General features: G+C 37.6%; 1 protein-coding gene across 1 annotated transcript; it reads left to right on the forward strand.

Annotated features, from left to right (window-relative positions):
- Positions 1 to 397: 397 nt before the first annotated feature.
- ZNF569 (zinc finger protein 569) lies at positions 398 to 24481 on the forward strand. Its single transcript, XM_070387843.1, has 6 exons — positions 398 to 1271; positions 3010 to 3168; positions 6449 to 6506; positions 15729 to 15855; positions 16162 to 16257; positions 22511 to 24481. Exons 3-6 carry the CDS (start codon positions 6492 to 6494, stop codon positions 24328 to 24330), a joined length of 2058 nt encoding a protein of 685 aa, XP_070243944.1. The 5' UTR covers positions 398 to 1271; positions 3010 to 3168; positions 6449 to 6491; the 3' UTR covers positions 24331 to 24481.
- The last annotated feature ends 1110 nt before the right edge of the window (positions 24482 to 25591 follow it).

Here is a 25591-nt window from a genome sequence, read left to right on the forward strand (position 1 = left end):
TTCAACTTTCATTGAAAACTTTTAAAATTCTTAAATCAGAGTGGAACTCGAATGAAATGTTGAAAAAAATCAGGTCTTTATGACAGGAGTGACATTAGAGTCTGGTTTGCTAGATTCTTAGGTTTTTGCACCTGGTTACTTCTCTGCTTTTCCACCTACACTTTTCACTCCTGATGTCGAGGCTACTTTGAATTATTGACATGTCCTTTCATCTGATGACTCAATGTCTTTGCCTTCTTCAATAACATCTTTCTAAATTACCTGTATCACCTTTGTCCATAAAACACACATGGACGTGGAATAACACAGTGTAAAAAAAAGTAAGGGTGTTTCCAGCAATACACATTCACAAAACTACGATATTTTTCCATTTAATATTTTGGTGACTGTGGGGTGTTGATATTTTACTAGGTGCCCGTCAGAAAAACAGTAACACAATGAACACAAGCACACTGTCTCTCAAAAACTGCAGGGTCAGAATTAAGAGGTCCCTAGAACAGACGACGCGACCATGGTCACAGGAATCAAATTCGCACGACTCCAAAATCACTGGACCTCAGAGTCTCTCGACCCGCTAGGCACCCTACCACAAATCCCACCGCAGAAATCTTTCACACTCGATCACCCAAGGGCACTCCTCCTTCTCTGACTGCCGCCCGGAGCTTGAGGGTCAGGCTGGCCCATCTCCTCGTCACGGTGCCCAGATCTTTTCCCACCTTGACCCCACTGAAGTCCAGTCCCAGGTGGGGCCGGGATCAAACGGAACTAAACCGACTCAGCGGTGCTTCCTTCACGGAACAGATACCGTAACGCCGAGAACCCGAAGATACACCAACTGCACGGAGCAAGAGACTTTTTGCGGAAAATAGATTTGGACCGAGGAGGCCTCTGGGAAATGTAGTTCTGGGCAGCAAAACCGCGGACCTTTTCAGATTCTCCTTAGCACCAAGTAGCACTCCCAGGCTCCGAGTGCCAGACTCATGGGAGGCAGCTTCTGCAAAACTCAGCTGAGGTCCCTCGGCCGATCTGAGAGCCCCTCCACGGTGCGGTGGGTCATTCCGGTTACCCCGACAGCGGGAGGGCCAGTCCCTCCTCCGCGAGCCGCGGGGGCCTCTGGGAAGAGTTAGCTGCATCTAACGGACCTGGGCTGGTGCTGCCTACCGCCACAGTCGGCGCTGACCTGAGTGGCAACCCTTCCTCGGGCCGCACCGGCTGTGCCACTCGGGCGGTGTTGAGGTGTGGAACTGTGGCCTGTGTCTGCGGGCTTGCCGGTGAGTCTTCGGGAAGCCGCGAGCTCAGAATTCGGGACTCTTTGTGCTGGATGGTTCAGGGGCCTGCGGCCCACTGGGTGCCTGTGTTGTTGGAGGAGGACTCCGGGCAGGGGCGGCGGGTTCCCTGAGGCCGTGGGAGTGGAGGGTGAAAAACTGAGCGTGTGACTCGATAGGACTTTATTTTCCAGACATTTGTCCGTGACTCATACGGCCCTGGAGTCGTGTGTGTAGGCAGATTTTGTGGATGTGTTTTTTCCTTTTCTATTTCCATATGAATGTGGCTTCAAACTACGAAGCCTGTGTGTGATTTGTGAGACTGTACCAGTGCTTCGTTTCTTTGGTTCTGGTCATCGTAAATATGTTTTTCTATTAGACATCAGTAGCCCCAACACGTTGTTTTAGTATTTGTTTCAAATTGTATTTTCGTGTATTCGCCATATTTTGTGTGCTTAGTAATTTCATGCTCCTTGCCCCCCACTCCCAGCCCCAATTCACAAAATAAAGAAAAGCTCCAAGAAAACAAGAATCATTCATACTTCTGCCAGCCACTATCAAATTTTATTTCCCATCTTTGCATTCCCCGTGAATATATTATATATATATGATCAGTAGCTTGAAAGTTGGAATCACACTGTACATACAATTGTGTAGTCTACGTATGGCATTTAACAATGTGCAATTAATATTTTTTCATTTAAACAATTACACATCTATGTGATCATTTAACAGGTTTTTTATGGTATACATGTTAATGCATTTACTCTTGTTGATGGGTAATTTGGTTCTTTTCAACTTCTTGCCATTGTAAAGAATGTGTTTATTAGCAACTGTTTGGCACATGTTATGATGCACTTTATTAATTTTCGGGGGACAGGGGGCAGGCTCTTAGAATTGGAACTGATCAGTTGAAGTGTATGTGCTTATTAAAGACTACCTGCGTTTGTGCTAAGTCGCTTCAGTCATTTCCTGACTCTGTGCAATCCTTTGGACTGCAGCCTGCCAGGCTCTTCTCTCCATGGATTCTCCAGGCAAGAATACTGGAGTGGGTTACCATGCCCTCCTCCAGCGGGTCTTCCCAACCTGGAGATCGGACCTGTGTCTCTTAGCTCTACCTGCATTGGCTGGTGGATTCTTTACCACTAGCGACACCTGGGAAATGCAAAGACTCCCTGCTGCTGCTGCTGCTGCTGCTGCGTCGCATCAGTCGTGTCCGACTCTGTGCGACCCCACAGACGGGCAGCCCACCAGGCTCCCCTGTCCCTGGGATTCTCCAGGCAAGAACACTGGAGTGGGTTGCCATTTCCTTCTCCAGTGCATGAAAGTGAAAAGTGAAAGTGAAGTCGCTCAGTTGTGTCCGACTCCTAGCGACCCTATGGACTGCAGCCTACCAGGCTCCTCCGTCCATGGGATTTTCCAGGCAAGAGTACTGGAGTGGGGTGCCATTGCCTTCTCCGAAAGACTCCCTAATTCTATCCAATTATTCTCTGGTAAAGTTCAATCTAATCTACAGTATTATTGGCATAGTATTAGATTGCCTATATTTATACACCCTTGATAACAATGGTTGTCATTAATATTAGTAACCTTTGTTAACCTCATAAATGTAAAATATTTCCTTTAATTTGCAGTTATTTGATTACTATTGAAGTCAACCATTTTAAAAATAATTTTTTGTGAATTATGTGTTTTCTAAGTTATTTTTCTAAAGCAGTGTTCTATTTTCAAATTTCTTTTCCAGGTTCTTCAGGTATTATGGATTTATTCATTCATCCACTCACCATTTATTGAATGCTGCATGTGACAGGAGTTAAAACATGCTTGGGATATAGCATTGAACAAAGTAGACAGACTCTGCTATCATGGTACTTAAATTGTTGTGGGTCAGATAATAAGGGGGGTAAGTAAATTTAATATAACATACATTACATACTGAAAAATTCTAAGAAGTAAAGAAGGAGAATATATAGAATCAGGGATAGGACTTTTAGATGGGGTAGCTAGAAATGCATCCTGAAAATGTAATAATAAGGATATGAAGGAAATTAGGAGCTAATTATGCACAGCACATGCGTATAATTAAGGGAAGAGGGAACACCAGTTAGAAAAGCCCAGGTGGAAATATGCCTGTTACCAAGAGGCAGCCCACTAGGCTCCCCTGTCCCTGGGATTCTCCAGGCAAGAACACTGGAGTGGGTTGCCATTTCCTTCTCCAGTGCATGAAAGTGAAGTTGCTCAGTCGTGTCCAACTCCTAGCGATCCCATGGACTGCAGCCTACCAGGCTCCTCTGTCCATTGGATTTGCCAGGCAAGAGTACTGGAGTGGGTTGCCATTGCCTTCTCTGTACCAAGAGGCTAGGGTGGCTGAAATAGAGCAGATAAAAGGGAGAGTAGTGGAGAAGGAAATGGCAACCCACTCCAGTGTTCTTGCCTGGAGAATCCCAGGGACGGGGGAGCCTGGTGGGCTGCCGTCTATGGGGTCGCACAGAGTTGGACTCGACTGATGCAACTTAGCAGCAGCAGCAGTAGCAGCAGTGAGAGATGAGAGGAGAAAAGTAATTGAAGGGCCGGAGGCCAGATCAGGTTGGTCCTTGAGGGCCATGTTAATGATCTTGACTTTTACTCAGAATGAGGTGGGAAGCTGTGGGAGAGTTTTGAACATGTGATTTTATCTGCTTATTATTTAAGAGGATTGCTTTGGTTGGTCTGATGAGAGGATTAGGGGAAGAAGACAAGGACAAGGGAAGAAGTGGAAAGACTAATTAGGAAACTATTGCATTAATCAAGGGAAGAGATGTTGGTGACCTGGACGAGAGTAGTAAAAATGGTGAGAAGTAGTCATGTATGGCAATTTGCTGATAGAACTGATGTGATGTATAAGTACGACAGGATGACACAGTATTTTTTAATATGAGCAACTTGAAGATTGGAGTTATTACCTGAGAAGGGAAAGAGGGTAGGAAAAACCTGGGACATAGGGAAATAGTGAGATTTCAGTTTGGAATATTATATGTGAAGTATGAGGTGCCCATTGGGTATTTAGGTGGAAATATTAAGTTGGCAGTGGGATATACAAGTCTACAGTTCTAAAGAAAGGTCTCAGATTGGAGACATACACTTGGCAGTTATTAGCATGTAGATGATGCACACGTGCATGCATGTGTGCTCAGTCATCTCCAACTCTTTGTGACCCCGTGGACTATAACCCGCCAGGCTCCTTTGTCCATGGAATTTTCCAGGCAAGAATGCTGGAGTGGGTTGCAATTTCCTACTTTTGAGGCTATTCCTGACCCAGGAATTGAACTCCTGCTGCTCTTGCATTGGCAGGCAGATTCCCAGGCACTACACCACCTGGGAACCCCTTTTAGGTGATATTTACAACCAGACTGGATGAGATCACGTTGTAGGGTAGATGGAAAATGATAGAGGTAAAGGACTTATCTTTGGGTCACTTCAACATGACAAAGTCTGGGAAATGAGGAGGAATCAGCAAAAGAGACTGAAAGGGACCAGCTAGAATGATTGAGAGACTCGTGATATCCTGGAAACCGAGGGAAGAATGTGTTTTAATGAAAATTGTGTCAGATGCTGCTGATAGCCCAAGCAAAAGAGGACTGAGACAGTAATGTTGAATTTAGCAACATGAAAATTGTTGGTCACCCTGCAAAGCAGTTTCAGTAGAATAAGGACCTATAGAGAAAACTGGACAAGATAAATTGGTGATAACAAGTATAAACAACACTTTAAGTTTTTTCTCTTAATGGAAGGAGTGAAATGAAGTGGTAGGTGGAGTTAAGAGGTAAATAATAACCCTGTTCATATACTGAGTGAAGTGATTCAACAGAGAGAGAAACTTGATAAAGGAGGAAAGGGGAGAAATGCTATAGACACCTCCTTAAATGGAAGAACAAACGTTAGGGTCTGAGGATAAAGGAAAAGAATAAAATAATCACTTAGGAGAGTGGGCCAAAGAATAGAGAAATATAATATGATCTCCAGGCAGCATTGAAGACCCACTTGCTGTTAGTTTTCATGAATTTAAATTGAGCCTATTCCACGTGGTTGTTTGGTTTTTCCCCTCCTGTACTGTTCATATGCATGGTTGTCGCCACGGATAGGGGAGGGGAGAGTAAAATTTAACCAAAGTTGTTGGTTTCATGAAATAAGAAAGAATGATGTGAGAGAAAGGGGCAAGGGAGTCTAAGTTAGCAAGAATTAATTATACTAATTGACCGTGGCTTCAAGGCCAGGTAAGTAGAAAAGTGGTGGGAAGAGGGTGAGGGAAGATGAAAAACTATAGAATGAAGGAATGGAAGCTCCTGATGGTGGTGAAAAGTGGTTGAGTTGAAATGCAAGAGGAAGTAAGGTGGAAAGACAAGGATATTTTTCCCTTTAGTTGCCAAATGTTCAAAATAGGACAATCCTTCTTTTTATCACCTATTTGTTTTAGAAAATGTGGAATATTGTTAGCTATATTTCAGTAGGGATTACAAAATGGTGATATTCAAATCCTGTCATTCTTTATTTACTAGTTGGAATATTTTCCTAAGGAAAAAATGTCTGTCATCAATTCTGATTAGTTTAAGACACAGTTAGCATTTAGAAGAATTTGTTGTTTTCTGTGTAAATATTTAAGTCAATAATTGTAGTAGCTGATGTAAAGTATGCTTGTGTGTCTATGCATGCATGCCTGCTAAGTTGCTTCAGTCATGTCCAACTCTTTGCAACCCTATGGACCATAGGCCGCCAGCCTCCTCTGTCCATGAGATTCTCCAGGCAAGAACACTGGAGTACGTTGCCATGCCCTCCTCCAGGGTACTATCCTGATCCAGGGATTGAACCTGAGTCTCTTACATCTCTGGGATTGGCAGGCAGGTTCTTCACTACTAGTGCACCTGGGAAGCCCTTCTCTGATACAGAGCTATTGATAAGTTCATGGGGCATCTCCTACATATGCACTCCTATTCTTGTTCACCGAATGTGCTTAAGCTCTCCATGATGTAGGAGTCATCTTTATAGCTATCAGCATCTTTGGGGAATGTATATTCTTGGCCTTTCTGATGGCTCCAAGTATCATTTTGCTACAGAGTGACCTTTAAACTACCTTGTGGGTACAGGTTTCTCAAACCACAAAGCAAACCTTGTCTAAGGTTTTTATTCTCTTTTATTCTCTTTTTCAGCTCTGCCTTCTCAGGCTCAGTCCATTCCCAGAAAGAAGAGGAAATGAATGAATTCCAGGTAAATTTAAAATAGCATATTTGTTCCAGAGTAGTTTAAGGGAATTGTAGTAATCCATACACTAAACTGGAAAATCCTATATAGATAAAACATATTTTCAGAGGAAACAGAGTTGGAAGATTAAAACCAGGAAAGTTAAAATATGATTATGCAGAAATGTATTCATTTAGAGAGATTAAAGTTGGGCTTCAGTTTTGAATTTCATTACTATAGGTAAACGAGCAGAAATTCATTATATATTTAAGTAAGTTTTTCATTGGCACCTAGGTCAATGAATATATTATAACATATATAGGGAGACTTTCTGTAGTTGGTAAAACAGCTTTTCTGATAGTCCGGGGTTTTCTTTATAATTTAAAAAAAAATCTTGGCTGTGCTGCATGGCTTGCAGGATCTCAGTTCCCTGACCAGGGATTGAACCCAGGCCACAGCAGTGAAAGTGCTGAATCCTAACCACTACCACCAGGGAGGTGGTCTGTTTTGATCAGGGATAAAGCAAAGAATATATGTTAAAATATCCCAGCATTGGAAATAACACAAATCAACATCAACAGAAAAAGAGATAGTATTTCATGCAGTGGGATAGTGTACACACACACACACAAAACCAAAACACACAGAGTACTGCAACTTACAATATGGATAATCTCACAAACATGTGGTACCATTTATATGAAGTTTGAAAACTGAGAAAACTAGTCTCAGTGTTAGAGAATAGTGGTTACTGAGCAGGTATTTACTGGGACGGGATATGAGGGAATCTTGTAGTATGCTGAAAATGTTCTATATTTTGATTGAGTGATGGGTACACAAATATGTAAATATATAAGAATGTCTCAGTTTGTGCATTTAAGATTAGTGCATTTTACCACATTATTCTATGTATGTCATACCTCATTTAAAAATAAAAAGCAGACTATCTGAAGAAATAGATGGGATGTGCCTTTCAAATGACCCTATATAATTATTTTTTCCATGTATGTTTGCTGTGACTTGGCCACAATCTAAAGTAATCATTTATGGTAAATTCTTTTACTTTCAGTCTACTAGACTGTGAACAGAGTAAAAGTTTTATTTGGTTTACTGCTGTATCTACAGCCCCTAGAACAGTGCTTGGTATACTTGGTTTTTGTGAATGTGGTTGTAATGAATCCATGGTTCCTTATTTCTTCATTTTACTCTTAGAGTAAGTAATGTCTGTTTCCTCTTCAAGGACATTTCCTCAGAACTTCATCCTTTTTCTTCAAAGTTCCTTTGGAATCTTTCTCTTTCAGATTTTATCCTGTACTCTTAGCTACTAAACATATTTCAATTTACTGCCTTTTCACTCTCAGCTCAAAGATTTGCTTTACTGAAACATACCTATCTTTGACCTGGTGCCCCTATCTTATAGCTTCTCTGTATGTCTAGTTTTTCCCTCAGTTAATTTTCAAAGTGAACACACGTTCGTAGCCAGCATTAAGCACTGGATAAAGAAATAGAATATTACCCTAACACCCATTGGACTCCTTCTGTACCTTTCCAAGTTATTACCCCTACTCCAGGGGTAACCACTGTTTAGTGTATATCACTATAGACTCTTTCTGCATATTTTTAAACTTTATGTAACCTATGTACTTGGCGTCTGACTTCGTTTAATATTTTGTCAGATTTATGTTGAATTGCTGCATGTAAGCTGTAGTTCACTCAACTTTATTACTGTATATTATTCAATTATATGAATAAACCATAATTTTATATATCCATTCTATCATTGATTGGCATTTAGGTAATTTTTATTTGGGAATAATTAAAATATTATTCCTGTGAACTTTCTATTAGATTTTTGTTGCACATACGTGCATATCTCTTTCTACCAAAGCAGAATTGCTGAGTCATAAGTTATGTGTAAGATTACCTTTTATTAATACTGCCAAACAGTTTTCCAAAGTGGTTGTCCAAAATTATACTCTTAACAGTGTATGAGAGTTCTCAGTTATTCCAAGACAACAACATCTTGAGTGTATTTTCTATGGTCACTAGCTTGTTTTTTGGTATAATATCAAATTCATAGGTAGTAAAACAGAAGCTCAACTAAGTTTGAGTACATAAAAATTACATTCTCCTGTTGATACAATCACCATAAATAAAGTAAATTTGAAAAACCTAACAATAATTTTAGTAATACATATGGCAGACCAAATCTGGTATTTAAATATTTACAAACTAAATTAAAATCGAATAGAAAACTGCATATAATACATGAAAATAAATCCACAATTGAAAAAATAAAAAAGAACAAATGCCCAGTAAAAACTGTAAATAATATCTATTGTTAATCAAAGTTTTACATGGATTACCTTATATAGTCTTCAAAAGAGTCTCTCTTTCCTATTTGTTTATGTTTTCATTTATTTCCCTCAACTAGTATGTAATTTCCAGGAGGACAAGAACTTATGTCTATCTTCCAGCTATATCCTTGGACTCTAAACCAGTGCTGGGCATATCTAGTAACTCCGTAACTTGCTGAATAAAAAACTATAACTCTAGGGCTCAAATATGAATTATTTTCTCATTCTCTTTAGTGGCAGTTAATACTCATAATGAAAACCTCAACTACTATGAGACCCTCAAATAGTCTCTGAGCTATCAAAAAACAAAAACAAAACAGGTTCAATTGTTTAATTCTCTGGTTCTACTACTTTAACACATAGAAGAAATAGAAGAGCTGAGATTTCAGTGGTATTGCAGAGACTGAATCAAATGAACTTGTTGATACATTGTACCTAGGTGTTGTAGAAGAGTTATGAATCAAAATATATGCTACAGTTCCATTCTGGGAAAAAGGGTTGGTGTTGTTATTAAGAAAGGTAAGAAAGTTAATGGCAAAAACTGCTGAGTATTATATTACTCCTCACAAACCTAATACGGAATAGGTATATGTTACCTGAAATAGTGAACTATTGATGGCAAACTACTAACTGGATTCTAAGTAGTAAATAAACATGATAATGAGAAAAGCAAAATTTTCTGTTAGAAAAGATTATTTTTACAGTCATAAAATCCAGTATTCATGAAAGAATCTCATCATTTTCTTTGGATGAAAACTCCATACCTGAGACACTGTGTGTGCATGCTCAGTTGTGTCTGAGTCTGCGACCCCATCGACACGATAGCCCTCCAGGCTCCTCTGTCCACAGAATTTTCCAGACAAGAATACTGGATTGGGTTGCCATTTGTTTCTTCATATACATTATTTTTTAAATATTCTTTTCCATTATGGTTTATCGCAGGAGATTGGATATAGTTTCCTGTGCTGAATATAGTAGGATCTTGCTGTTTATCCATTCTAAGTGTAATAGTTTGCATCTGCTATCCCCAAACTCTTTGTCCATCCCTCTTCCTTCCCTGCTACCCGTTGACAACCACAGGTCTGTTCCCTATCGTGTGTCTGTTTCTGTTTTGTAGATAAATTCATTTGTGCCATATTTTAGATTCCATGTCTAAGTGACATCATATGGTATTTGCCTTTCTCTTTCTGACTTAGTATGATAATCTCTCGTTGCATCCATGGTGGTACAAGTGGCATTATTTTATTCTTTTTTATGGATGAGTAGTATTCCATTGACTGTGTACCATATCTTCCATCCATTCATCCAAGACAGTAAGCTTTAAAGAAATAAAAAGAATGTTACTTTAAAATGCCGATTAGTGCATTAGATAATAAAGATAAATGGTTAGGACTACTTCTGCATCAAACTGCAGAAAATTTATTATAAGGAATACTGTGAAAAATAAGAAACATATCAGTAGGAAACTTTTATTGATCTGTCTTAGCTCATGGTAGACACAGACAACAAAATGAACATAACTACCAATAATAATTTGATAGAGCTAATTGATTGTCATAGCTTATAGCCTGGAAGCAACTAATATCCCCTTTTTAGATATGGAAAAACTAAAAGACTGACCATATATTAGGCCCAAATTCAATAAATTTGAAAGTACAAACTATGTTTTCCACAATGCAATTACATAGGAAGTTAATGATAAAACTTCAGAAAGAAAACATTTTCACATGGAAGTTTTAAAACTAGCATAAGGAACTTAGGATCAAGAAAGACAGAATTTAAGATCATGGTTCAGGCCCTAATACCCTAACCATACTTAATCTTAAGCTGGAAAAATAGCCAGTAGTGGCTTGAAAATAGGATGGTCTCAGCATGAATGCAGTAGTAGAACTAAAGATACAGAAGCTGGAGATTGTTCATCGATGATGCTTCTCATAGCTGGTTCTCCTGAAGGGGATCTAGGAGCATATTTTCATGGCTGCCAGAAAAATAGCACTTTGAAAAGTTCTCTTTCTGGCATGAGCATTTATCTGTCTTAATAGATTTACCTAGTGTTATTGACTGTCTCTGACAGAAATCTTACATAACAATTGCTTAAACAGGGCAGAATTTTGTCTTTGTAGGAATTCTGCTCAGTTCAGTTCAGTCGCTCAGTCGTGTCCAACTCTTTGCGACCCCATGAATCACAGCATGCCTGGCCTCCCTGTCCATCACCAACTCCCAGAGTTCACTCAGACTCACGTCCATTGAGTCGGTGATGCCATCCAGCCATCTCATCCTCTGTCATCCCCTTCTCCTCCTGCCCCCAATCCCTCCCAGCATCAGAGTCTTTTCCAATGAGTCAACTCTTCGTATGAGGTGGCCAAAGTACTAGAGTTTCAGCTTTAGCATCATTCCTTCCAAAGAAATCCCATGGCTGATCTCCTTCAGAATGGACTGGTTGGATCTCCTTGCAGTCCAAGGGACTCTCAAGAATCTTCTCCAACACCACAGTTCAAAAGCATCAGTTCTTCGGCGCTCAGCCTTCTTCACAGTCCAACTCTCACATCCATACATGACCACAGGAAAAACTATAGCCTTGACTAGACGGACCTTTGTTAGCAAAGTAATGTCTCTGCTTTTGAATATGCTATCTAGGTTGGTCATAACTTTCCTTCCAAGGAGTAAGCGTCTTTTAATTTCATGGCTGCAGTCACCATCTGCAGTGATTTTGGAGCCCCCAAAAATAAAGTCTGACACTGTTTCCACTGTTTCTATAAGGGATATCATAGTGTTTTCTTTCTTCATCTGACATGCCCATCCATGGGGTTGCCAATTGCAGGATCCCATCTTTCTCGTGGCAGAGTAATATTCCATTGTATATGTATGTATTACCTCTTCTGTATGCGTTCATCTGCTTTTTGGTCTCTGCTTTTTAATACACTCTCTATGCTAGTCAATAGCTTTTCTTCCAAGTAGCAAGTGTCTTAATTTCATGGCTGCAGTTACTGTCTGCAATGATTTTGGAGCCCAAGAAAATAAAGTCTGTCACTGTTTCCACTATTTGGCATGTAGTGATGGGATCAGATGCCATGAGCTTCATTTTATGAATGTTGAGTTTTAAGCCAGCTTTTTCACTCTCCTCTTTCACTTTCATCAAGAGGCTCTTTAGTGCCTCTTCACTTTCTACCATAAAGGTGGTGTTATTTGCATATCTGAGGTTATTGATAGTTCTCCCAGCAATCTTGATTCCAGCTTGAGCTTCATCCACTCCAGCATTTCACATGGTACTCTTCATATAAGTTAAATAAGCAGGGTGACAATAGACAGCTTTGACATACTCCTTCCCCAATTTTGAACCAGTTCATTGTTCCATGTCCGATTCTAACTATTGCATACAGTTTTCTCAGGAGGCAGGTGAGGTAGTAAGTATTTGTTCTTTTATTTTTTTAATAATTTCTGAAAATAATTTTTGGCTATGCTGGGTCTTCATTGCTGCATGAACTTTTCTCTAGTTATGACAAGTGGTGGCTACTCTCTAGTTGCAGTGTGTGGGCTTCTCATTGCGGTGGTTTCTCTTGTTGCAGAGCACAGGCTCTAGAGTGTGCAGGCTTAATAGTTGTGGCACATGGGTTTAGTTACTGTGAGGCACGGCATGTTGGTCTTCCTGGATCAGGGACGGAACCCATGTCTCCTGTATTGGCAGGCGGAGTCTTAATGGCGGAGCCACCTGGGGGAGCCCCAACAATATTAATTCTTTTGATCCACGAACATGGAATATCTTTTCACTTATTTGTATTCTCTTCAGTTTCTTTCATCTCCTTGGTTAAATGTATTGCTAAGTATTTTTGTTGTTTCTGATACTTTTGTGAATGCGTGCATGTGTGCGTGTCAAGTCATGTTTGACTCTTTCCGACCGCATGGACTGTAGCCTATCAGGCTCCTCTGTCCATGGGATTCTCCAGGCAAGAATACTGGAGTGGGTTGGCATTTCCTCCTCCAGGGGATCCTCCTGACCCAGGGATCGAACTTGCATCTCTTATGTCTCCTCTTCACTATTGTGAATGGGATTGTTTTTATTTCTTATTCAGATATTTTGTTGTTAGTGTATACAAACAGAGCTGATTTCTGTCTATTGATTTTGTATCCTGAAACTTTACTGAATTTTTTGATTTGTTCTAACAGTTTTTTGCTGGTGATTTTAGGATTTTCTGTATATAAGATCATATCATCTTAAAAAGACTTTTCTCCTTTTTTTTCCTTGCCTGACTGCTCTGGTTAGGATTACTCATACTATACTGAATAGGATTGATGAGAGTACCTTGGTCTTGTTCTGGTCTTAAAGGAAAAGTTTTCAACCTTTTACCATTGGGTATGATGTTAGTTATTGGCTTATCATATATTGCCTGACTTATGTTGAGCTACATTCCTTCTATACTCAATTTGTTGAGAGTTTTTATCACAAAAGGATATTGTATTTTGTCAAGTGCTTTTTCTGCCTCTCTTGAAATTATCAGACATAATAATTTCTGTCTTTCTATTAATATGTCACATGTATAGATTTGCATGTGTTGAACTATCTTTGCATCCCAGGATTAAATCCTTCTTGATCATGGTGTTTTAACATGCTGTTGAATTTAGTTTGCCTATATTTTGTTGAAAATTTCTGCATCTACATTCATTAGAGACACTGGCCTATAGTTTTCTTTGCAGTGTCCTATCTGCCTTTAGTATCAGGGTAATGTTGGTCTTGTAAAATGAGCTTCAGAGTGTTCCTTTCAGTTCAACTTATTTTTTTGTGTGAAAGTTTGAGAAAGATTGGCATCTGTTCATCTGTAAATGATTGGTAAAACTCATCAGGGAAGCCATGTAGTTTTTGGCTTTTCTTTTTTGGAGGGAGAGGAGGATTTTCTTTACTGGAAGATTTTAATTACTGATTCAGCTCCTTACTCATTATATCTGTTCTGATCTGTTTCATGGTTCAATCTTGGTAGGTTGTATGTTCCTAGGAATTTATCCATTTGTTCTAGGTTATCCACTTTGTTACCATATAACTGTTCATAATAGTCTCTCATGGTCATTATATCTGTGGTATCTTTCAGATATCACATGCCCCCTCTTTCATTTTATTTATTAGACTCCTCTTTTTCTTCTTGATGGTGTCCTTAGCACAGTTAGTACAATCTGCTTCTCTGTAATGTCCTCTGAGAATGTTATCTGCTGCTCTCTCAGACTTTTCAGTCATGAAGCTCAAATTTCAGTATGCTGGATATGATGAGAGAAAAATGAGCCTCTTTGGCACCATATCATATAGCTGAGAAAACAGGGTACTCACACATTTTTACTTTCCTTCGCGAGTGAAATCATGGGCCAGGATTTCTCTTGGCCCTAAGCTATGTTGCCTTGATGGAGGAGTGAGGTAGGTGAAAGTCAAACTGTTCCTCTTACCCTTTATGATGAGTCCAAACTTGTATATTTTGCTCCATTGGTGCACTGGAAATCTTTGCTAGAGACCTGCACTTTCACAAAGGCTGTCTTTTGTTGGGTGCTTGTCTCAGACAGTCATTTTCTGGGGGCTCCTGAACAGTGGCCAAAAGAGGCTAGAGTCAGTTCACATGCCTCTCAGGGGTCTACAGCAAGAACTGTGGTCTTTATGCTTATTTTTCAACATTTGGGTAGGCAAGACTCCTTCTGAGTACCTTGCATATGGTGCTGGATCCCGCAGTTCCCATAAGGGCACTTTTGTCCATGGATGGATGTCAAATTATTATTTTTGCAGTGGGGACTGAATGAGGGATGTCTTATTTAGCCATGATTGCCTTTGGTTTCTTAAGCCTGATTATTTACAAGTCCTTGCTCTTCAGTAGGAAGGGCTCCAAAAGAGGAGTTTCCATTATTCTCACAGCATACTCTGAACCTTAGTGAATGTTCATGTTCATAGGGTCCTTTTAGGACCTAGAAATTAATAATCAGAAACATTTTTTGTGAGTTTGCTCCTGGTGATTTCATCTTACCCCATCTGTCACAGAAATTCCTGAAAGTATAGGAAATATGGACAGCTCCCTTTATTCCAGTGCTCTTTGTCTTATGTTTATATTTTTGGGATATTTTGGTTTTTAACTAGAAAAAGTGCATTTGATTTCTATGTCTAAAGCACACTGCTTTGAAGAAATTTGTCACCATTCCTCATTTCTGACACTTTAAATCTTTCTTTGTACTATTTTTTCATAGTTCTGGTTGTAATTCAGATTTAGAATTTTAAAATTCTAAAATTTAAATCCATTTTAAAAAACTTCATTAACAAATCTTTTTTTCTGTATCTTTTCATATTTGTAGGATTCTGTTTGTGGCACTCTTTTTTCAGTATATGTGAACTCTGCAGTTTTCATGGCTGCAGACACATATCATAGGCTTATGAACAATAAATCTTCATTTTCAATTTAGATTTTTTCTGGCCTAATGAACAATATGTGCAACTGCTAAATCAAAGAATATCTCCAGTTGGATGTCCTACTATGTTTCAAAGTTTGTATACCATTCTCTCCCCTTTTCTGCTTCTATCCAAATCATATTTTCATGTGTTAGTGAATCACAGGGATCTAGTGAGTTCCCAAACCAGTTAACTTTGAGTGAAGTTTTATATTCCCCCAGTTTTTACAGTCAGTATAAATCGGTACCCAAGATCTCTTTAACCCACAGTAGTTATTAAAGATATGTGCTTGCTAAATCAATGAATGAACACAAACTGACAGGATATTGCTAAAATGATTTTTTTCTTTCAGACAGTAACAAAAACATAAAATTTATTTTATAGTCTCTTACCTTTGTGTATTACCTGAACAAGTTTCAATATGCTTTGTCCACAACATATAAGGTGGATGACTTCAGATTGAGTGGGAGTATGTTGTTACAGGACACGGTGACATTCAAAGATGTGGCTATTGACTTCACTCAGGAAGAGTGGCAGCAATTGGATCCAGCTCAAAGGAACCTGTACCGGAATGTGATGCTAGAAAACTATAACAACTTAATCACAGTGGGTAAGGGTAGTTTCCTATATAACTCAAATTCTGGGAGTAAAGTTCCCTTTTTCCCCCAGGGTTTCTGAAATGGGTCCAGCCTTCAAATGTTAGACTGAGTTTGGTCTTTAGATGCCTTTGTTCACATGCACATGCATGCTGCAGCTTTCAAAGCAAAATGTCATCTATGGTTATGTTTCAGGGGGCAGCATCCCTAGAAACAATGCTTTTCTTATCTTTCAGAAGGCCTTGGGCTAGCCTCAATTCTTGAATGATTCTTTTTTCCTACTATTTATGCCCAAATCTCACATCCCTTCCCTTTCACAGGATGTCCATTCACCAAACCTGATGTGATTTTTAAGTTGGAGCAAGAAGAAGAACCATGGGTCATGGAGGAAGAAGTGTTAAAGAAACATTGTCCAGGTTAGTGAGAGGGAACCATAGAGGTGAGGAAGGGCCAAGGCCCTTTAATAGCTAATATGTAAGTTCTTGGTCCCTCTGAAATATTCCAAAGGTATATTTTTTTAGGCCATAGAATTCCATACTGACAGTTGGTGTGAATTTTTTATATATGTAAGATGTCATTTTTGAAACTTTTTTTGAAAATTCACATTTTTGTTGTGAATTTAAATATCCTAACTCTGTCAAGCTTTGAAGTCAGTGGTACACTGGTTTCATAAGATTTAGAAACTTTCCTTCACATGCTTCACAATCTGTATAAAATTACTCATTGTGTTATTTATATCTTCCGTTAATTCTACAGCATTCTCAGCATCATCAAATATTAGCTCTCATTCATTGTCTTAACACTCTACCACTGAAACTCAGATAGATCCTAGACCTTTTTATTTTTTCCTCCATATTTTTAAATCTCCTGTTTTCTTCCTTTGTAGCTCTCTGTTGTCTTCTCAGTAATTACTTTAAATGTATCTTCCAGTTTACTAATTCTCTCTTCAATTGTGTTTATTTTAAACTCATCCACCTTTTAAAAAAATTATTTATTTTTGGCTTTGCTGGTTCTTTGTTGCTACACATGGGCTTTCTCTATTTGCAGCAAGCAGGGGCTACTCTAATTGTGGTGCACAGGTTTCTTATTGCAGTGGCTTCTCTTGTTGCAGAGAACAGGTTCTAAGTGCACAGGCTTAAGTAGTTGAGGCACGTGGGCTCAGTAGTTGTGGCTCTGGGGCTCTAGAGCTTGCGCTTATTAGTATTGTGCCACACAGCTTTATTTGCTCTGCAGCATGTGGGATCTTCCTGGACCAGGGATTGAATGCATGTCTCCCACACTGGCAGGTGGATTCTTTACTACTGAGCCACCAAAGAAGCTTAACTCATCCACCTTTGAAAAAAACTTTTAGTATAAGTATTTTGTATTTTTAGAAATTCCTTTTGTTTTTGCAAAAAATTCTCACATCTTTCTGATTCTTCCTAATAATTTCTGTGGCTTCTTCAGATTTGTGTTTTAATTTTTGCTTCTTTAAAAATACTGTACATAGCTCTTTTGTATTGTCTTCAGGTTTAAATGTCCTATTTTTGACGACTCAGTGTGTTTTGGTTCTTCATGTGCTCAATGATAGCTGATTGCAATTTGAGTTTTTTAAAATCTTAATTTATGATAATCTTCTTGTCCTAAATTGAGTTGCTTTCTTCTGAAGATGATTTACATGTGTTTCTGGTGGGCACCAATAGGCGTTTCCAGGTAAGGATCAGTTCTTTGAAGGTCCTGGCTTTTGGTAGGAACTTCAATTGAACTTTTCTTCTTTATTGATAGCCCAAGAGCCTTATATTTTACTTAATAAGACTTTGCATAGGTACTCAAGTCAGATCCATCTTCAGGCTACTTTCAGTTCTGCTCTCTTAGTCATGGTTTTGGCTAATACTTGATTTTGTTTTGTTCACTTTGTGTGTGTGTATAGTGCTCAGGTTGTTGGAGAATACTGCAGTGTTCTTGGAGATTTAGGCTACTTCCTATAAGCCCAGTAGTGCTTCAAAATTTCAGCTTTATCCACTGTCTAATTTTGCAAATGAGGTTACCCTATTGTAATTTCAATGTTAAAAATCCGTATGTAGTCTGTCTCTTTTATTCCCCCGACTTGCATGGTGTTTTTTGTTTTGGGTGATTTTATTTTTCTCTTTATTTCTTGGTTCTGCTGGTTAATCTTGTTTTAGCCCTTTTTGTTTTCTCATTGTTTCTTCCTCATGCATTTGTATTTCTATAAATATCTTTCTATATTTCTAGCTCTTGATTTATACCTGGTATTTTCACTAAGTTTTATCATTCATGGTAATATTCAGTCAAGATTTCATTCTGTATGTCATAATTTTCTTTAGCTTGAATTTTTGTCTGCTTTCTTTATATCATGTTTTTTTCTTTTCTCTTACATTTTTTAAGAGATATGATTTCAATACCTTCTCATTTTTGAGTGAGGATAGTTCCTTCTTAACCTGATTTTTAAAGAAGTATAATGTTAGGGAAGGAAAAACAGTTCTCAGATCTAGAGCACAAATCTGCAAACTAAACTGCTAACAAAACTGCAAACTTTCTTTTCTGAGGAAGAAAGTTCTCAGATTTAGAGCACAAACCTGTTGGCCAGCCACTTGTTTTTATAAATAAAGTTTTATTGGAATACATTCATACCAAGTCATTTACATCTTGACTGTTACTATTACAGAGGCAAGGTTGAATAGTTGTGTCAAAGACTATATGACTCATGAAAGTGAAAGAAAGAAAGTGAAGTTGCTTAGTCATGTCTGACTCTTGGCAACACCATGGACTGTAGGCTTTCAGGCTCCTCCATCTGTGGGATTTTCCAGGCAAGAATACTGAAGTGGGTTGCCATTTCCTTCTCCAGGGGATCTTCCTGACCCAGGGATCAAACCCCAGTCTCCCACACTGCAGGCAGGCTCTTTACCATCTGAGCCACCAGGGAAGCTCATATGACCCATGAAGCCTAAAATATTTGCAATCTGACCTTATTTAAGAAAGTTTGCCAACTCTTGATGTATAGGAGTACATCTGTGCTTCATACTAAAGCCTGTTATTCTGCATGGTTGTGTGAATATAAGTATGTTTAGGCTTTATTTCTTCTCATCCAAAAAGGAACTGTGGCTACAAGTCTCATAACTCTGAATCTTATACTCTCATCCCAAGACGTCTTCCTAAAAAGATAGTATTTCACAGTGTTTCCTTGCTCAGTCCTGGTTTCCTTGACATAGTTAGGGATGTCAAGTCTCTTGTAGTCAGTCTGCACTCCCAAATTTCCATGTTGTAAACATGGGTTAGTTCATTCTTCCCTTCAAGGTACGGTGTCCATTTTGACAGTGTCAGCTGTTTGCTCTGCCCACAATCGGTATGAACAATTATCGTCTCTTAGAATCCTTTTTCCCCTGTTCCACCCTTCACTGTATTTGTCAACATTAACTCATTATAATTGGGGTTATAGCCACCACCTAAGATCACTGAAGCATCGACGTTTCAATTCTTGTTTGTATACAGGAAAAGAGATCAGATAGTTTTTCATTCTACCATCTTAAAACATGGAGTCTTTTCTGTCACATTTGGTATTTTGATCTTGCTCCTGGAATTTGTCACTTCTACTTGGACACTACCTTAAAGACCTGATCTTGCCTTCTCCCTCGACCTCTTTTGTTTAATTGAGCTTTTCTGTTTCCCTAAACTGAGGTGACTCAAAAGCTTAAGCTCAGTATACTATTTTCTACCAAGTCTCTAACTTCCTGCTTTCACAAGAATCTTTCATTTCCTTTATTCTCAGTCTGGCAGAGAGGAAAATGGAGATTATTTTTTCCTCCCTATTTTTGAGCTAAGTAGCCACTACGGACTGGAAGTCTTACCCTTTGGTATGTAGATTTTCATTTATTCTGTTTGAGCCAGTTCCTTATCTCTGAATTCCTCTGCCTGGTGTCCTTGATGTAGAGCTATTCTGCTTATCTTTCTCAAGAGAGTAACCTCACATATTCTCTAGGATGGAAGAGTAGTCTTTGTCTTCATTAGTTTATACCGTTTTTATACTTTGCCTCATTTTCATGTGGTTTTGGGTAGGATCAGAGATAAATTCATATATCAATTAGGCCATATTTAATTTCTCATTCTTTGTTTTCCCTTTTGCTCAGTTGTTGTTTAGTCACTAAGTCATGTCTGACTCTGTTGCAACCCCATGTACTATAGCCTGCCAGGCTCCCCTGTCCATGGGATTTCCCAGGCAAGAACGCTGGAGTGGGTTGCCATTTCCTTCTCCAGGGGATCTTCGTTACCCAGGGATCTAACCTGTGTCTCTTGCACTGGCAAGCAGATTCTTTACCACTCAGCCACCTGGGAAAGCCGCCTTTTGCTCAGTACTTACTCCCTTTTCAGTCATGCTAGGTAGGCTTTTCTGCTTTTATATTCTGATTCTTTAATCCTATTTTTACCTTCCTGTTGTTTGCTCTCATTTTATTAATTACTGTAGTGGTCAGGTGAATTTTTTAAAAATATGTAGTATGTGCTTACAGTACAGATTTTTAAAGTACAAAAGGATACATATTGAAAACTAAATTTTCTTCTCTTACCCATGTCCTCCTCTATGCTGGCAACCTGTAGTATCATTTTCCTTTAAGCTATTACTTATTTGTATTTTCAAGCATTTTTATTGAAACCACTTTAAGTTGATAGGTTAACTTGTGAATAACTATCATCTCTGCTGTTGAATGTTCTTTTCCAAGAATGTGATATGCCTTTTGTCTTAGTTTCCTAGGGCTGCTGTAACAAAGTAGAGGCTAGAAATACAAATACAGGGTGTAAGTAGGGCTCATGTTCCTACTGAAACCCACAGAAGATTCCTTGCATCTTTCAGCTTCTTTTATCCCCAGATATTCCTTGGCTTGTGACAGCATAACTCCAATCTGTGTCTTTAACGTCATATAGTGTTTCCCTGTGTTTCTGTCTCTTCATGTGGCAATCTTCTTTTAAGAACACCAGTCAGATTAGGGGCTTACCCTACTCCAGTGTGACCTCATCTTAACTAATTACATCTGCAGTGACCTTATTTTCAAATAACTTCATGTTCTGAGGTACTGAGCATTAGGACTTAAACATATTTTAAAGGTGGGACACACAATTCAACCCATAATACTGTTTCATGTGTTCAAATCTGTGTGTGCATGTAAAGTTTTATAATTTGTGGAACTTTCTAATTAAATATATTCCCAATTTTTTTGTATTTTTATTATAAATGTAGTCTTTTGTTATCTTTTCTAAATAGCTATTTGTATATATGAAGGTTACTAAAACTGAGTATTAATTTGCTATAGTGAATTTAATGAACTTTCTATAAATTTTCAGGTAACTCTTGATTTTGCAAAGAAAGAGTTTTAATATTGACAAATAATGTGAATTTTTCCTTTCTAAGTTGTTTGTATGTATGTGGGAGGATGACCCATGCTGTGCAACACATGGGTCCCTAGTTCCCCAACCAGGGATCAAACCCATGCCCCCTTCATTGGGAGAGCAGTCTCAACCACTGGACTGCTAGGAAAGTCACCCTTTCCAAGTTTTTATACCTCATTTCTTTCTCTTATTTAATGTTCTACCCTGTACTATAATAATAGTTGTTATAGTACTCATCTTTTTCTTTTTCCTGACTTTAATGTGACTGCTTTGGGATTTTTCCCATTAGGAATGGTACCAAGGTTTAAGTTGTACTGTGATTTTTCTCTAGTTAAATATGTTTCCATTTTATAAAGTTATTTTTATGGAAAAATGCGTGTTGAATTTTTAATATGTTTTTAATATCTTTGGAAATGATTACTTGACTTTTCACTTTTGACCTATTTACTATTACTACTATTTACTTATAGATTTCTCTAATATTGAAACATACTTCTATTCATGGAAAAAACCAACATATGTATGTCTTACATTTAATATGCTTCCGAGTCACTTTCTTTTCCTTCTAGGTCATTTTGAATATAGTTTTTGCACTGATATTCAAAAATGAAGTTGATGTATAGTTTGCTTTTTGGGTGTCATCTTTATCCGGTATTGGTATTATGTTTGTCTCATATACAAAAAAGAATTCTTTTTTCTTTTATAATATGTTGTATAGCACATGCTTAACAGCTGTCCTTTAGATAGTTGTTTAAATTCCCATGTTAATATCTATGGGCCTTGTCTATTTGTTTTGTTTGGGGGGATTTCTTTTCATAAATTTATTTGTGGAAAATGGTCTTTGTTTTCTACATCTTATAGAGTCAGTTTAGGTAATTTATATTTTTCAGAAATTATTTCCATCAAGCCATTTATGAAAGTTTATTTCCATAGAATCTTATAAAATACTTTTATGGTTTTTTAGCTTCCTGTTTTACCTTTTTCTCTATTGATGTTTCTTCATTTGTATATTCTGAATTCTCCCTCTTATTTATCCAATAGTTTTATATTTTTTATTTCAGATCCCATTAAGCAATCAAAGCTGTTTGTATTTCATAAATACCTGCCTCTACTCATATTTCCTTTCCTGGAATTTACTGAAGCTTAGGAAATAGGAGCTATATATAAACCTAGTATTTGCTTAATAGGAAATGAGGCTATAAGCTAAGAATCCCATACATGTATTTTTTTGGTTTTAATTATGTATAATTTTGGAAAATTTTACAAATGACATTTATTTGCAATTTCTTTTAGGAGAAATATGGGGGATGGATGAGCAGCTGAAAATTCAGGACAGACTTTTGACACAACTTGAAGATAAATTCACAAAAACACTGACTGATGAAAAAGTCAGTGAATGTCATAAGAAATTTGCAAATGCATTTCCTCTGAACTCAGACTTTTTTCCTTCCAGTCACAGTGTCTATGAATATGACTTATTTGGAAAATGTTTAGAACATAATAATTTGAACTATTATGAGAGAATCTTTATAGGAAAAGAAGACTGTGAATATAAGGAGCCTATGAAATCATTTGGCAATAGCTTATCCCATCTTGTAGTAACCCCCTTTAAGTGTAATCATTGTGGAAAAGGTTTTGATCAAACTTTGGACCTCATCAGACACTTGAGAATTCATACTGGAGAGAAACCCTATGAATGTAAAAAATGTAGAAAAGCTTTCGGTCACAAGGAAAAACTGATTAAACATCATAAAATTCACAGTAGGGAGCAGTCTTATGAATGTAATGAATGTGGGAAAGCTTTCATTAAAATGTCAAATCTCATTAGACATCAACGAATCCATACTGGAGAGAAACCCTATGCATGTAAGGAGTGTGGGAAATCCTTCAGCCAGAAATCAAATCTAATTGATCATGAAAAAATTCATACTGGAGAGAAACCTTACGAATGTCATGAGTGTGGAAAAGCATTCAGCCAGAAGCAAAGCCTCATTGCACATCAGAAAGTTCATACTGGGGAGAAACCTTATGCATGTAATGAATGTGGTAAAGCCTTCCCACGAATAGCATCTCTTGCTCTTCATATGAGAAGTCATACAGGAGAGAAACCTTATAAATGTGATAAATGTGGAAAAGCCTTCTCTCAGTTTTCCATGCTTATTATACATGTGAGAATTCATACAGGTGAGAAACCCTATGAATGTAATGAGTGTGGAAAATCTTTCTCTCAAAGTTCAGCCCTTACTGTACATATGAGAAGTCATACTGGTGAGAAACCTTATGAATGTAAGGAATGTAGAAAAGCCTTCAGCCACAAGAAGAACTTCATTACACACCAAAAGATTCATACTAGAGAGAAACCTTATGAATGTAATGAATGTGGGAAAGCTTTCATTCAGATGTCAAATCTTGTTAGACACCAGAGAATTCACACTGGAGAAAAACCCTATATATGTAAGGAATGTGGCAAAGCCTTTAGCCAGAAATCAAATCTCATTGCTCATGAAAAAATTCATTCTGGAGAGAAACCCTATGAATGTAATGAATGTGGGAAAGCCTTCAGCCAAAAGCAAAACTTTATTACACATCAGAAAGTTCACACTGGAGAGAAACCTTATGATTGTAATGAATGTGGTAAAGCCTTCTCTCAAATTGCTTCCCTAACTCTTCATCTGAGAAGTCATACAGGGGAAAAGCCTTATGAATGTGATAAATGTGGGAAAGCCTTCTCTCAGTGCTCACTGCTTAATTTACATATGAGAAGTCATACAGGTGAGAAACCCTATGTATGTAATGAATGTGGAAAAGCTTTCTCTCAAAGAACTTCCCTTATTGTACACATGAGAGGTCATACAGGTGAGAAACCTTATGAATGTAACAAATGTGGAAAAGCCTTCTCCCAAAGTTCCTCCCTTACAATACATATACGAGGTCATACAGGTGAGAAACCCTTTGACTGTAGTAAATGTGGAAAAGCCTTTTCCCAAATCTCATCTCTTACACTTCATATGAGGAAACATACAGGTGAGAAGCCTTATCGTTGTAATGAGTGTGGTAAAGCCTTCAGCCAAAAGTCACACCTTGTTAGACACCAGAGAATTCATACTTATTAGAAATAGAAACTTTATGAATCTTGTGAATATGGAAAAAGACTTCAGAAGGAATTTGCATTTCCTTGCACATTACATAATGGGATCTAGAGCAGAAAACTGTGAATGTGGGAAAGCCTTTTTAAGAAGCCACACATTTGTGAAACAGAATTCTTACCAAGGGGACAAAATGTATGAGAAAGCTGATTATCAAAAACCTTCAGTAGACATCTTACCTAATGATATTTATCCAGCATTCTCACTAAAATCTGAAACAAGATATTTGCTATCAGGTTATCAACATGATACTTTAGCTCCTAGCCATTGCAGAAAAAAGAAATACTCTTAACCTTTTTATACTAGAATAATAATAATTAGAAAATATGTTGATATAAAATATTTATGAATAAACATGATAATGAATTACAAGACATATATATGTAGTTAAATATTTTGAAGGTCACAAAAGAACACCTGAAATTTTGAGAAAAATAACATTGTCTAAAAAGACATAACATTTCTCACAAATCTCTAAAGTACTTCCACTCAAAGTTGTTTTCTTTAACCAGTTATGTTTTTAACAATTTCACAAACTTATTGAAATTTTTTTTTTGATTGAAATTTTATATAGGAATGTAAATGGCCACAAATAGGTGAAATATGCAAAAAATACAAGAGAGAAGATACACCATTAGATATCATTTATTTAAAGCTGGTATCATTGTTTTTACACAATGTTCTTAAGGAGTATATCAGTGGAAACAAATTGAAGATTGGAGGAAGGAGATATGGGAATTTTGTGTATTATAGTGCTATTGAGATCACTGGAGAGAAAATGACCTATTAAATAAATGGAAGATTCATATTAACAAAAAATGTTAGCTCTCTAGTTTTTATCATATACAAAAATAAAATCCAAACAGACTGAAGACTAGAACATAGAAAGCAAAATTCTGTATGATGAAAATAAAATAGACTATATTTACTACCTTAGAGTAATAGGATTACTTTAAACATACATAAATGTGGAACATTCAGTTCTATTTTGGTGCATTGGCTTCAGAGGCACCCACATATGTCACAGAGATACATATATCTTTGTGTTAACTGGATCATGGTTTGTATTCCTCTAAATAGAATACATACATTTCCATTAATAGAGGGATAGAGTGATACAATATGGTTATTTCTATGATAGAACGTAATATTTAAAGATACAAATTTGACATAATTACACGGATAGACTCCATAATACTGACAGAAAAAGCAAAATGTACAATGAAAT

This window comes from Bos mutus, chromosome 18 (genome assembly GCF_027580195.1).
Source record: "Bos mutus isolate GX-2022 chromosome 18, NWIPB_WYAK_1.1, whole genome shotgun sequence".
NCBI classification, from domain to species: Eukaryota; Metazoa; Chordata; class Mammalia; order Artiodactyla; family Bovidae; genus Bos; species Bos mutus.